The following is a 14,706-nucleotide window of genomic DNA, read 5'->3' as shown; positions in this document are numbered from 1 at the left end:
ATTGTTGGGCTTTTCTCTGTATCTATGAAGCGCCTTGAGGCGACTTTTGTTGTGATTTGGCGCTATATAAATAAAATTGAATTGAATTGAATTGAATTGACTGACAGTAGTATTTTGATGAAAAAAGATCTTATCAGTGATTTTTGCTGCATCTGTCACAGCTAAAAGGTCAGAAAATGGTCAGAGCTAACCTGACAGTTTCTCCAGTTGATGAAATATTAACTGTGTCTAAATCGTCCCTGTATTTAAAGAACATAATGAGTGAGTAATTTCCATTTTCATAACTAACATAAAAGCACAAGAGTGTAACACAGGTCGGACATTATTTTCTTTTAACTAAGCATCATGCTGATTTCTAATCTTGATTTTTAGACTTAATCATTATTACATTCACAATCAGAATTTCTTTCGGGGAAAACTTTTTTCACTGGTTTGTTTCGGTGTTGCAGTTCTTACCCTCCCTAAAGGTCCAAACTCACTCACGGATTAATTTGGCTGAAGCCAACATAATGAATTTATTGTGTGGATGCTTTAAGGCATCCACACTATTGAGTTCCTGTTTCTCTTTATTGTGTGGATGCTTTAAGCATCCACACTATTGAGTTCCTCTTGGGACTTCCATACACTTTTTGGCACTTAACTACTTCCACAATTTTCAGCCGATTTTCACCGTTCAAATTTTAAACTATTCTGCTATTTCTGCTAATGATGGCTATGTCTTTTGGTATTTTTCACTATTATACTTTTTAAAATATTAAGCTTAATTTGTCCCATTGAAATGAATGGGAAACTTCTGCAATTCTGCTAAAATTTGCTTGTTTTTGAAACTTAACTACTTCCTCATATTTTCACGTAGAACAACCATTCAAACTTTAAAATGTTCTCAAATTATTGGGCTATTCAGGTATAAATCAGCTTTTTCAAATCTTTTACCGTTTTACTTTTATGCCTCTTAAAGTTTTCAGTTGCAAAATTGTGATTTTTCACAAAATACATGCGTTGTTATGGTTGCTATGCACTTGGCTTCCAGTGTGCCACTGAAGGTTTTGCAGTCTTTTCTTCATGTCCGAACAACTTCTTGCTACTTGCTCAATTTTCACTCAACTTCCACAAATTATACATCAAAACGTAGGTATTTTTGCTGGCTTTCCGAAAATGTCACTATCATTGTTGTGGGATTTATAGAATTTTGGCAAATCTCCTCAGACCAACACAAAGTCGCAAAACTCTCCATAGAAAGTCAATGGAGAGCTTGTTCAAAATCACCGCTTGATTTCTGTAATGAGAGGCATATTCGAATCGTCATATCTCCTTAACGAAGCAAAGTTAAGACATAAGGCTTGTCCCAGTATATCTTCAGACACTCCTGACGCTCACAATTCAAGAATTATTTTCTCACCTATTACCGTTCTGAAATGAGTTAGACTTGTTTGAGGGTAGGAAATTCGTCCTTCGCTCAGATTTCTTCAGATTTCAAACTCTGGAAATGAACCACTTTTTTCTCTCGTCATATCTTTTTAATGGATTTCCACAGAGACCTGAAAATTTCCATGATTGTTCACCAAAGCCTGCTGTCTCTTACGGTGAAAGAATGATATTGATACTCCAAATAGATTTAGAGTTAGAAAGCGTTGTTTGAGGGCAAGTCAAGGCAGTTTTTGCTTTCCTCTACTCAGTTATGGTGCATTACAAGTCCAATATCTTTAATAATTCATATTTTAATGATAAATTGTTAACACTGGAAGATTCCCCCATCTCTTCGGAACAAAACGGTGTAAGAATGACCGTTCTAGCCCCTACGGTTAGGAAATTATGGTCATTTGTTTGAGGGGAGTCGTCATTATGAGAAATAGACTGCAAAAATCCTGTGTCTCTCTGTGCTGCGTGTGTGCACCTGTTTTGGCGGGAAAAAGTGCACAGCCTCTCTGATTGGTGGATTCAAATTTAGCAGCTCCCAGGCTGCTTGACTGAAAACTTGCTTCTCTCTCCCTGTGTGTGTGTGTGTGTGTGTGTGTGTGTGTGTGTGTGTGTGTGCGTGTGTGTGTGTGTGAGTGAGAGAGAGAGAGAGAGAGAGAGAGAGAGACCCTCTTTAGGGCAGCATCTCATTGTTGGAAAAACATATAATATATTCAGACTGGTTGACTGGCATAGACCCTCTGTGTTTCTCTCTCTCTGTGCATTTGTGTATACATATTTGATTTTGTGTGTATCTGTTGGCTGTTCCTTCTTGTTTTTTAATTTATTTTAATTTATTTTTTTTCACAGGTGAAACTTAACCATGTTCCTTTTTTTTTTCATCTTGTCATTTTACTCTTTTCAGAGTAATACCTCTTTTCAGCAGAAATTCTGCTGATTGAACTCTTTTCAGCAAAATTTTCAGCCTTTTCACCTCTTATTAGCACAAATCTCAGCTGTTTTCAGGAAAAACTCTTTTGAGCAGAAATTCTGCTGATTGAACTCTTTTGAGCAGAAATTCTGCTAATTGAACTCTTTTGAGCAGAAATTCTGCTAATTGAACTCTTTTCTGCAAAATTTTCAGTTTTTTCTGCTGTTTTCAGCACAATTCTAAGCAGCTTCTGCTAATTTCACCAGAATTGTCAGTCTCTCCACCTATTCTTTGTGAGAATGAGTTTGGCGCAGTGAGATGAGTAGCCGCCTTGAGACCAGAAGGGCCAGGTTCAAATCCTGCTCAGGGCAATGCTTTTTTTTTTTCCAACTTTTTCAGCTTTTTTCAGCCGACATCTTCAGCGTTAAGGGATCCACACAGCATTTTCGCAGGAAATGCAAATTTTTCTAGTTCTTTATTCTTTAAACTTTATTCTTCTAGTTGCTTCCGTACGTTTTTCGCCGTAGAACTACTTCCACATTTTTTGTGCTATTTTCACCGTTCAAATTTTAAACTATTCTGCTATTTTTGCTCTTTCCGGCTATGACTTTTGGTATCTTTTGCTATTATACTTTTTAAAATATTAAGCTTTTTTCCTTTAATTTGTCCCATTGAAATGAATGGAAAACTTCCAAAATTCTGCTAAAACTTGCTTGTTTTTGAAACTTAACTACTTCCTCATACTTTCGCCTAGAACAACCACTCAAATTTTTAAATGTTCACAAATTATTGGGCTATTCATGTATGATTCAGCTTTTTCATATCTGTTACTGTTTTCATCTTATCCCTCTTTAGGTTTTGAGTTTCATCTTTGTGATTTTTCACAAAATACATGCGTTGTTATGGTTGCTATGCACTTGGCTTTCAGTGTGCCACTGTAACTTTTGCAGTCTTCTCTTCATGTCCGAACAACTTCTTGCTACTTGCTCAATTTTCACTCAACTTCCACAAATTATACATCAAAACATAGGTATTTTTGCTGGCTTTCAGAAAATGTCACTATCATTGTTGTGGGATTTATAGAATTTTGGCAAATCTCCTCAGACCAACACAAAGTCTGTAAACTCTCCATAGAAAGTCAATGGAGAGTTTGTTCAAAATCACCGCTTGATTTCTGTAATGAGAGGCATATTCGAATCGTCATATCTCCTTATCGAAGCGAAGTTAAGACATGAGGCTTGTGCTAATATATCTTCACACTCCTGACGCTCACAATTCAAGAATTTTTTTCTCACCTATTACCGTTCTGAGATGAGTTAGACTTGTTTGAGGGTAGGAAATTTGTCCTTCGCTCAGATTTCTTCAGATTTCAAACTCTGGAAATGAGGCAATTTTTTCTCTCGTCATATCTTTTTGATAGATTTCCACAGAGACCTGAAAATTTCCATTGTTGTTCACCAAAGCCTGCTGTCTCTTACGGTGAAAGAATGATATCAATGCTCCAAATAGATTTAGAGTTACAAAGCGTTGTTTGAGGGCAAGTCAAGGCAGTTTTTGCTTCGCCTCTACTTAGTTATGGTGCATTACAAGTCAAATATCTTCAATAATTCATATTTTAATGATAAATTGTCAACACTTTAAGATTCCCCCATCTCTTCTGAACAAAACGGTGTAAGAATGACCGTTCTAGCCCCTACGGTTAGGAAATTATGGTCATTTGTTTGAGGGGAGTCGTCACTATGAGAAATAGACTACAAAAATCCTGTCTCTCTGCTGCATGTGTGTAAAAACGGCTGCACCTGTTTTGGCGGGAAAAAGTACACAGCCTCTCTGATTGGTGGATTCAAATTGAGCAGCTCCCAGGCTGCTTGACTGATCTAACTTGCTTCTCTCTCCCTCTGTGTGTGTGTGTGTGTGTGTGTGTGTGTGTGAGTGACAGAGAGAGAGAGAGAGAGAGAGAGAGCCTTTTTATGGGATGATCTCATTGTAAGATTCAAATTCAATATATTTAGACTGGTTGACTGAATTGGATCTTGTGTGTGTGTCTCACTGTGCATGTGTGTTTCCATATGTTTCCATATTTGTGACTGTGTGGCTGTTATATATTTTTTTGCCAATTTTTTTCATTTAACAAGTATATTTTAGGGACCCTTAGCATGTTCAGCATTTTTTCAGCTGTCCATTTTGCTTTTCCAATTCTTCTGTTTAAGTTATTACTATTGTGCTAAATCATACTATTTCTGCTATTTTATAAGATTTGTGCTAAATATAGTATTTCTGCCAAATATAGTATTTCTGATTAATTATAGTTTTTCTACCAAATCATAGTACAGTATTTTTGCTTTTTAAAGGATATTTATAGGATATTTATATTGCTTAATATAGTATTTCTGCTTTTTATAGGATTTGTGCTTTATATAGTATTTCTGCTTTTTATAGGATTTGTGCTTAATATAGTATTTCTGCTAAATGTAGTATTTATGCTTAATCATACTATTTCTATATATTTCTGCCAGGTCCCCAGGCAGCCAATCCTCTGTGAGGACTCAGACATTCAAATTTACATATCAGGGCCTGCATGGCTTCCCAGCCAGCTAATCATATCTGAGGTCTGCCGTTTCTTCCTCGTCATATCTCAGCAACGGATGTACAAAGAGCAATGAAAATCGCAGTCAAAGTACACCAAAGTCCGCTGATTCACCCAGTACAAGAATTATGCTTCTAGTCCTAACCCTAGTTTTTGAGTTACACGACGTTTTGTAACTCCAAAAAACGGCGTTTTTCGCCTCTCACCGCGATCTAATTCTGACTGCTCATCACCCTGTTTTCCAGGAATCTGCTCTCTTTCCCAGTGGCGCAGTTGGTAGTTACACGGTTTGCAACCCAAAGGTCGTGGGTTCAATTACACCTTGGTCAACATGTTTTTTTCCCTACAAATTAATAAACTATCACAGACCAGTAATTCATATTCATCATTTATTACAATTCTGCAAACTTTTATGATTTTAGCAGCTTTTCTAATATGGACCTCAGATTCTTGTTAACACTCCATGGCACAAATACTATTCCCTTTAGGCTCTGTGTATGTGTGTGTGTATCAATATTTCTCCCATTTTAAAGTATTACTCCTCCATAATTGTATTTCTGTTAAATCAAAGTACTTTTACTACATCTTAGTACTTCTGCTCAATCATAGTATTTCTGCTAAATCATAGTATTTTTGCCAAATCATGGTTTTTGTGCCAAATCATAACATTTGTGTTATGTTATAGTATTACTACTAAGTGGAGGAATTTCTGTCATGTTACAGTATATGTGCTGATTACAGTATTTCTGCTAGATCATACTATTTCTACTATATTATATTTTTCTTTCTAAATATAGCATTTCTGCTATATAATTGTATTTCTGCTATGTTATAATATTTGTGCTAAACCAGAGTATTTGCGCTGAAACATAGTATTTCTGCCAAATGATAGTATTTCTGCTAAATTATAGTATTTGTGCTAAAACATAGTATTAATTTAAAATTACAATATTCATAGTTCATCACAGTGTCCCTGGTAAATCACAGTATTTCTGCTATGTTGTACTATTTTTCTAAATCATAGTGTTTCCGTAATGTTTAAGTATTTTTGGCTAAATATATTCTTTCTGTTATCTTATACTATTTCTCCTAAATTCTTGAATTTTTGAGAAGTTATCATGTTTCTGGTAAGTTACAATATTTCTGCTAAGTTCTGCTATGCTATTGTATTTCTGCCAAGTATTATGTTTCCTCTAAGATATTGCAGTTCTGCTAAGTTATTACATTTTAGCAAAGTTCCTTTGCTTCTGCAAAGTTTTTACAATTTCTGCAACTTTTCAGCTTTTTCAGCTAGTTTTTGCAGACAGCTTCAGCTTTAAAGCATCCACACAGCATTTTCGCAGGAAATGCAAATTTTTCTAGTTATAATTGAGTTCATTTAGTAAACAAGGTCAATAAGATGCAAACGTTGCAAAAGGTTTCTGTAAGTAACTCTGTGAAAACGTCACTAACTCTTTGGGATCTTCTGGTTCTTCTTGTTCTGATCACCCCAAAGTATTGGCAATCAGTAGGAAAAAAAAAAAGAAAAAAAAAATCTTCCCAATAGACATGTTTTTTTTCCAAAGACATTTTGTTTTGCCTTTGTCCTGAATATAAGGTTAGGGTTACCAACTGTGTTTGTCTCCACATCTCCAAGGGTTTACAACACGGCTTGCGTTTGGCAGCAAGTGTCCAAGGTTTCAGCTGGTTGCCAGTTTTATCCGTTGCTCTTTTTGCAGCTAAAACTGATGGTTTTACAAGACTCACAAGTCCACTGTCATTGGACTTTCTTGCTCTCCTTGGTTGCACTTGTGGATATATCATGGTTGAGGCTGCATACCAGAAGCCGTTGCCTTTGAGGATGGGCCTTATGCTTAAATTTTGCCACCATGGTTGTGTCTGTTTGGTAATGTATTTACATGTAGAGGGCTTATAGACAGGGCTTTAAAACCAATGGAAATCTGCTCTAATCAAGTCCTCCAAAATCCAAACTGACTGTTGCCCAATGTGGATGAGCACAATCAGTGGTCTAATGCTCGTTGGTTAATCATTGGCTGGAACAGGGAAGTGAGAGACATCGAAGTTCTCTGGAAATTGGAGAAGCCCGAAAAAAGCAACCAAAGATAAAAGAAAAAACATAATGTGAAAAACGCAGACAGTGACTGCAGTAACTATTTTCAACACTCAGTTTCATTATAGGTCTTTTTGTGTTATAACTTTGTTCTTCTCTAGTGCTGTTTAATACTCCAAATGTTGGTATTATTCCGATACAAAGTAAATACAGAGCCAGTATTGCTGATGCTGATACCAATACTGATAGTTTTAACCTGTAAAGACAGCTTATGTAGGGGAGAGCAGTGCGTAAATAATTAGCCAACAGAACAGAAGACACCTTTCAGCTTTCTAGAAAATTCCCTGTAAAATTAGACATTTTTAAAGGGCAATAATTGCAGTATGTTTATAAAGCTGATGAACAATCACATTAAATAACTGAGGTTTTTCACGTAATTGACTGGACAGATTTTGTGTTAACTTTGTTTTTGTAATCTTGATTTTGGGTCTTGTGAGTCTTGTGATTCTGGTTGTTGTTATCTCTCTGCAGCTTTATCGTTGCACTAATTTTGTTTCTCGTTAAGTCAGGTTTTTCTTCTTTGGTTGTTGTGCATCATTTTATAGTAGGTTTGCCTCTTTTTACAGTAATTGTGTTTTGTTTTTGTTTTTTTTACATACAAATTGACTACATTATATAGGTGAGTTTTCTGAGTTTTATTGTTCTGCCATTGGTCTGACACTATGCCAACACATCAGTATTTAGGTATTTAATAGATCACAGACCCCAAACACACAATACCACACGTTTAGAAAGTCAGGCTGTGAACCAAAAGAGCCAAAAGAGCAGGCACTAAAAGCAAGAAAAAGGTCATTCGCACTTCGACAAAAGGAAGCACACACAAAAATAAAATTAATGAATGAACAGGAATCAAGGATACTCAAATCCAGAACATCAGTGATGTCATAGCTCATCCAGCTCACTCATCATAATTCTCAGGTTATATTTATTGGTCATTTATTGATCTTGATATTAAGTTTTGGGGAAAACCCATTAGGTGATCATTAAGTGAAAGTTTACTAAAATCTGACTAATACTCTAAAGGATATAGTGATTCTTGTGAATTGTGGACTGACGAATGATGAAGCCCTCACCATGACATAAGGTGATCAGTCTGTCAGACAGATGAACTAAAAACTACAAAAGTAAGTGTCAAGCTACAACTGAAGATAGAAAAAATACATTACATATTTCTTCTTATATCACTCACTGTTATATTTGTTCTATCATTTTGGCATTGTGCTCATATTGTTTCTTATATTAAATCAGGATAACTCAGTTTATAGACTTAGAAAATCACAAAGAGCCCAACCACACAGACATATAGCTGGAATGTTATCATCACCCATTAATTTGATAAAATTTGAGGATTCGGCATGCTGCGACTTGGAGAAAAATCAACTTTCTAACATTTCTCATTTTAATTAGTTTAGTATAAGAGCATGCCAACTAATGAGGTAAGGAAACCAACAGGGACAGAAAAACTGAAGCAGAAAAAGTGCAAACTTCACCAACATCTGATGATGTTTTTGCACACTGCCGGTTACATGCAATCACGTGAAGCTGAGATCTTTGATTTCATCATTACATTTCCTGCTCATCTATGTCCATTGAACTGAACAGCTGGAGACCAGCCAGACTAGCAGAAACCAATTATCAAGACTTGATTGTTCCCTGTCCTTTACAAAAAATTATATGAAGCCATAAACATCTTGTGGAAAATTGCATCTTATGAGGAGCTGGCTGCAATGCTTTTGATGAATAGGATTGTACTCTTTTTATTCCTCTTCACTATATTCTCTCTTAAGTAACTTCGGTTTAGCTAAGTAGCCAAGTAAATCATAGCAAAAGAATCGTGGCCTTTAGAGATCCGATATTTACAAAGAGCACATGTCAAATAAAATACAGCACTGATGTACTGCCTTAACCCTTGTGTCAAATCAAACACCAAATTGTCCTCTAAGTTTAGTTTACATGATGAGTATAACAGTAAATTATTGAAAAATTAGCAAATATTTGAGTGAATATTTAATTTTTTATGTAAATCTGGTGAAGACAGTGTTGTTAATATATAGTATAGTCACATGATAAAGAAATCACATATTTTCTAGACTTATGGGCAGCAACAGTTGCTTCTTTAAGGTTGGTGATGTATTTCCTCTTTGACATTGTTTTAACAGCGAAAACCATATTTTTATAGATGTGCTCATATTTGCTGATGATCAGTTAATCCAGTGATTTGATTAGCAGGACATGGCTGCTACTTACCCTGTTATTTCCTGTGGAAGTAGTAAGGATGGAATTCGTTTTTCAAACATTGCTTCTACATTTTGACTTCATTTTTGGTCAATAAAAAAAGACATTCTTGCTTTGCTGTTCATTTTTATGTAAGTAGTTTTAAGACCTTCTAAATATAAGGTCATTTTTATGATGCTCTTGCACATAACATCTTAGAATTAAGAGAGGCAACATTTTACATGTACATGGCCACATTTTTACAGAGACTTCTTTTAATTTCAGCAGCATAAACAATAAAGTAAAAGAATCCTGAACTGAAATAATAGATGTAAAATATGTAGACCAAGGCTTCTGCGAGTGATTTAGGTTTGGTGTAATTCCACTGTTTTAAAACCTCAGTATACTGACTTATTCCCATTACTGTTTCGACAGTGTGGCTGGGAAACTTTGGGGAAAATGGCTCTTAGCCTCAAGAAGCACATTATCCTCATTTCACCTTTTCTATACTTTAATGAAGTCAATAAAAGTGACTCCTTGTATGAATGCTGCTTTAGGCAAGCCACACAAGACTGCTAGCCCACAGTCTATAAAAACAGAATAAGATACAAAGTGAACTTAAATGTTCAATTAATTGCCTGTGAAATCAAGCACAAAGCAGAGGTTTCAAAAACCCTCTCTCGCTCTGACAGGAGCCGGGCCTGAATCCTCTGTAGATACTGGTAAGGACCACACCTTGATGACCTAGTAGATGGCTATATACATGGTTAGACCCCAGTCATATAAAGAGGCCAACTACCAGTTGGAAAGGAAAAGTGTAAATTCTACAATGCAAGTAGTTGCTGTCAGTCCCTAATGAGAAACTGGTTACAAAGAAATACACAGTGCTGCACTGACAACCTCTTTGCAATCAGTTTGGTCTGTAGCAGGTTGCCGTGGTTCCCAGTAGTTTTTGTGTTTCCCTGCAAACACTAACAAACTACTCAAGAGCTGTACTGAGCTGTACTGAAACTGTGAAATGTGCGATGTAAATCAGAAACCATATGCCTTCAAAGTAAAAGATGTTCCTTTGCAAATGAGTTAATTGCAGACAAAATGTTTACTTGTAAACAGTCTCTCTTTCTTTATTGCATCACAGATTTTTTTTTAAGTTTCACTACAGCTCAAAGAATGATTGGCAAGTGCATCTTTCATGCAAACTGAGAGTGAAAACTGCAATGTGCTAGCAACCAAAGCAATCATAAAGGGATTTTGGGTGCTTTCTGACCGATTAAACTTAGCAAGAGCCAGGAGCACCCAGCAGCTCCTCTTCAGGGAATACACATTTTTCTCTAGCAACTGGAGGCTGTCAGGGGGTCACATAGGCCTGTGTGACTGAGGCCTCATTGTACCTGGCAAGCTAGCATTACCCAGGATGATGTTTGGCAGCTTAAATTTACAAATTGGCAATCTTTAAATAATCTGTGTTTCACTAATTGTTGTGTCCCACAAGGTTTGCTCTTTGAGTTACTTATGGATTGTTAACTGGTGTCTTAACTCTATCACATACTTAGGACCATGAGTAAGAAGGGTCCCCTCTCTGTAAATGAGAAAATTTGAGCATCACGACCTTAAAGATTCGCTTAACATCTTTTCAGGTCTTAAGTACACATAAACAAACGTGATCCAAGATCTTTTCACATGACATGTCTTTTGTTTTGAATTTTATGCCGTGCTGCCATTTTTTTTTTTTTTTACAGATTTTGCATTTCTCTGTCTGATGCTTAATACCTACAGTACAAGACAAGTTTTTCTATAAGAAACCTAAAAAAATAAACTATGGACACCTCTGGGTTTTGTTGACTTGCTTGAAAATGAGAACCATAAAATCATAATGTAAGCATTATGACATGAAGGCTTTTTATTCACCGGGGAATAATCAATACTGGAGGAAATTAAAGGCTTTTCAAGCAGTGTTTCAGAAGAATGTGCTTTGATTTTTTGTGGTATTATTTGATTCATAACACTTTTCTGAACCATTTTATTTTTTGGTTAGATTTCAAAGTTGTATTCTCCCTGTTTTAAATCAATGTGAAGTGCAATATCCATTCTTGATCCACCTGCACTTCCAACATTTCTTGTCCATTCTCATTGCTTCGTAGCTTCTTCTGCCAAGACTGAAAATGTCCCACACTGTCATCCCATCATATCCTTGTTGCTCTGTTCACTGACATACTGCATGCTGCTGCCAGTTGGTGTTTTCTCCCTGTTAGTGTTGAAGGCATCTCAAATTCAATCTAATGCAGCATTTTTGGCCTGTGAAGACTTCAGTACCCCACAATTTACTGACAGATATATAGACCGTAGATAGTTGGTGTTTAGGTCTGCATGTGTGTACTTACCCACTGAAATGGTCCACACTGCCATGATCTTGATGCGAGCCTTGGTGTGAGAATTGAAGCGGCTGTGGTGGATTGGGTTGCGTATGGCGATGTATCTATCCAGAGAAATGGCACAAAGGTGCATGATGGATGCTGTGGAGAACAGGACGTCCAGATAGATCCAGATGGGGCAAAGATCAGAGGGCAGGGGCCAACCGTAATCTGCAGAAGGGCAGAGTACATATTTGTTGAATCTGTGAAAATAGCTTTACCTGGATAAACAATGGTGCTTTAGTCTCAGTGTTCCGGATGATATCCTCCAAAAGGCAATTTCACTGCATTGTATCAACACAGTGATGCATTTTAGTGCTGTGTGGTGTCAACATTACATCTTCTGCTACTTGACTGATAAATATCTTTCTTCAATTATTTAAAACTGCATTTTTCAGGTTTTCCCCAAAGTTAAGCTTTATTTACACCTGACTGATATTCACAGACTTAAAATTAAAATTCAGTAGAGACCATTTATTGAGAACATGCCACTTAAAAACGTGTTTCAAAATCACTCAGAAATGGTACTTTTTCAAATACTGATGTTTTTAAGCAACTTTCATTTAAAATCACTCTTGATCTTAACTGTCAGTGCTCGACCAGTGAGGTGAATCCATGAATGAGTTTGGGTGCACAAAATTTGGAATTAACAAAATCACAGAGGGGAAAAACACTGTGCGAGCTGCTGAAAATGTTGAAAAATCTTTGCATAGCATTGTTTCTGGCAGGCCGTAGCCTGAAGCTCAGCCAGCAATCTTGGCAGATCAGTTGTTTTCAAAATCATCAGCTGATTGCTCTGCGGATACTCAGATGAACATCCTATTGGCAAATCTCACTTGGGGTGTGCTCTGTAACCTGCTTCAGCCTGCATACAGTGGTGAGCTGTCACTGTATGCAGGCTCATGCTCCTCATGCTCCTTCACAAAGCCACCTCCACCCTCATTTCTTCCATATCATGCTATTCATGTTCTTTCTCACTTAATTAAAGTCATGTCATTGTTACTGATAAGACAAATCAGGCAGGCCACTGGCCAGGCCAGGAAGGTCTCAGAACAGAGTCCCACTTCCAAACATAAATTATTGTCACTGAATAACAATCTTATTTTATTTACTCTGAAAGGTCCTCACAGAACTGACATTAGAAGAGATCACGATATGAAATTAAACTTGTATATTTTTCTTGGATTATTATCAAACAAGAATCCAGGTTTAATTTTGTTATAAAATGTGTCTGAGCAGCAGTACAAAGTAACACTCAAGAGAATGCTTATCCTTTTTCACAAAGACCATTGAAATTCCCACAAGAGCTTGCATTTAAGCTAGTGGAACAAAGCCTAACCTGGTCATGACCTCACTGTTTTACTTCTTCATGGCTCAATCCAGTTTAGAAATGGAGGTAGTTTAGACCTCAACTGCTGCATTGGAATCTTAAGAATAATATAGTATTGTAATATGTGTAAAATGACCTCATGCTTGGGTATTTTTTAGCAAGAAATATGCCCACAAGATACCTTAAAAGGTGGTATTTTTGCTTTACCAGTATGCTGCTTTGAAGAATTAGCTGAGCCTCAACGTGAACGGTATGTTTGCATTCTCGTCTTTTCAAGCTTTATGTACTGTTTGAAAGAATCAGACCGAGGATAAAGGAGGCATTAAAATTTGTTTCCTACTGTATCATACAGGACTCAGAGACATGGGTGAGGAAATGGATTTTCTACTTTTTAACACAGATTGGAGCCTGCCGATGTGGCTCGGGCATCTACACAGAAAGTATGGAACCATGGTGCATAACTACAAGAACGAGAAAAAGCAGGAGGCATGACGCCACAGAATAAATCTAACTTTAGCGATTGTGGAGTAAGATGAAACATGAGGACTAACTGGAAAAATACAGTCACTATACCTCATGTACTGAAAGTATGTCTATGTCCCTCAAAACTTAGCAATGTATTTCATAGTTCACTTAAAAGCAGAGAAGTCTCTCTTCTCCTTTTATATCTCCAGGAAATTTTCCCATGAAGGGAGGTGGCTTCATGATAACCAGTGGCTAATTTCGTAGGTTTTTGCAGCTGGTCTTTCTAATATGAATAGTAATGATACACAGGGACAATATTTGTTTTTGTTCCAGACTGCAGATTTGCTTTAATTTAACTTGTGTCTGTGATAAAGAACATTAGCTGTGCTGCAGTGGTGGTTTTCATGGACTTGTGTGTTGTTAGCCTCTAAAAAGCTGATCACACAGTCACTGCAGAGTGATAAATGGAATGAGTCATACAGATGGAACAAGGCCGAAGGCTTTTAGACCCGCCTCAAACTGAGAATGTGCTCCAGATACATCCACCACTGACTAAACTGCAGGTGCACAGGCTGGAAATATATGTTTCTACACACATGCACGTATCTTCAAGTCACACACACACAACCACAGCATGTCTCCCTCATGGCTGTCGTGCTGCTCCTGCAGCAGTCATTTCTAAATATAGCCCTCTAAATTGGTCCTGAAACTACTCAGCTGCTGATGTAAATTATATTATATTATGAATATTATCATGAATGGAAGCAGATATGCTTTTTATGTTCTATAGATCAAGGTTAGTTTATTTATAGAGGTTGTTTCTGCACAGGGCAGTTCAAAACTGCATAACACAGAAACAGAGCAGTGAAAATCAAAACTATAAAATCAAAATGGAATGAAATGAGAAATAGTGAAAAACTAAAAACAAATAAAAGCCTCACATTTTGAGTGGAGAAAATTTTTTATTTACAAAGCAAATTCAGCAGTACCTATTACATGGCAGACACGGAAAGTAAAAAAAACAAAAAAAAAAAACAGCGAAGATTACTATTGAGTCTTTGTCACTGAAAGGGTTAAAAAACTGAAATTGCAAACGTTATCATAATTCTTTATCACTGGCCACTTTGGGGGTGTCACCCCAAGCAGCTCGCTAGTTCCATTGCACCAATCCCAATACATCAGGAGATGTCTATCAATCGATAAATGGCATCTGTAGATGAAAATGTGGTAATGTCCCATTCAATAAACACTTTTCGAAGAGAT

At 36.7% G+C, this 14,706-nt stretch overlaps 1 protein-coding gene across 1 annotated transcript in view; it reads right to left on the bottom strand.

The window, feature by feature from the left end:
• htr2aa (5-hydroxytryptamine (serotonin) receptor 2A, genome duplicate a) overlaps nt 1-14,706 on the bottom strand; it is an 89,391-nt gene that overhangs the window by 24,626 nt on the left and 50,059 nt on the right. Inside the window, exon 2 of the mRNA XM_084954759.1 lies at nt 11,619-11,819. Coding sequence (XP_084810885.1) covers nt 11,619-11,819 — 201 coding nt within the window. The remainder of the gene's footprint in view (nt 1-11,618; nt 11,820-14,706) is intronic.

The sequence above is a fragment of the Perissodus microlepis genome, chromosome 16, assembly GCF_051167445.1.
Source record: "Perissodus microlepis isolate ML-2025 ecotype Zambia chromosome 16, ASM5116744v1, whole genome shotgun sequence".
NCBI classification, from domain to species: domain Eukaryota; kingdom Metazoa; phylum Chordata; class Actinopteri; order Cichliformes; family Cichlidae; genus Perissodus; species Perissodus microlepis.
Note: the sequence above shows the minus strand (reverse complement) of the source record. Positions and strands in the feature narration are given on the sequence as shown.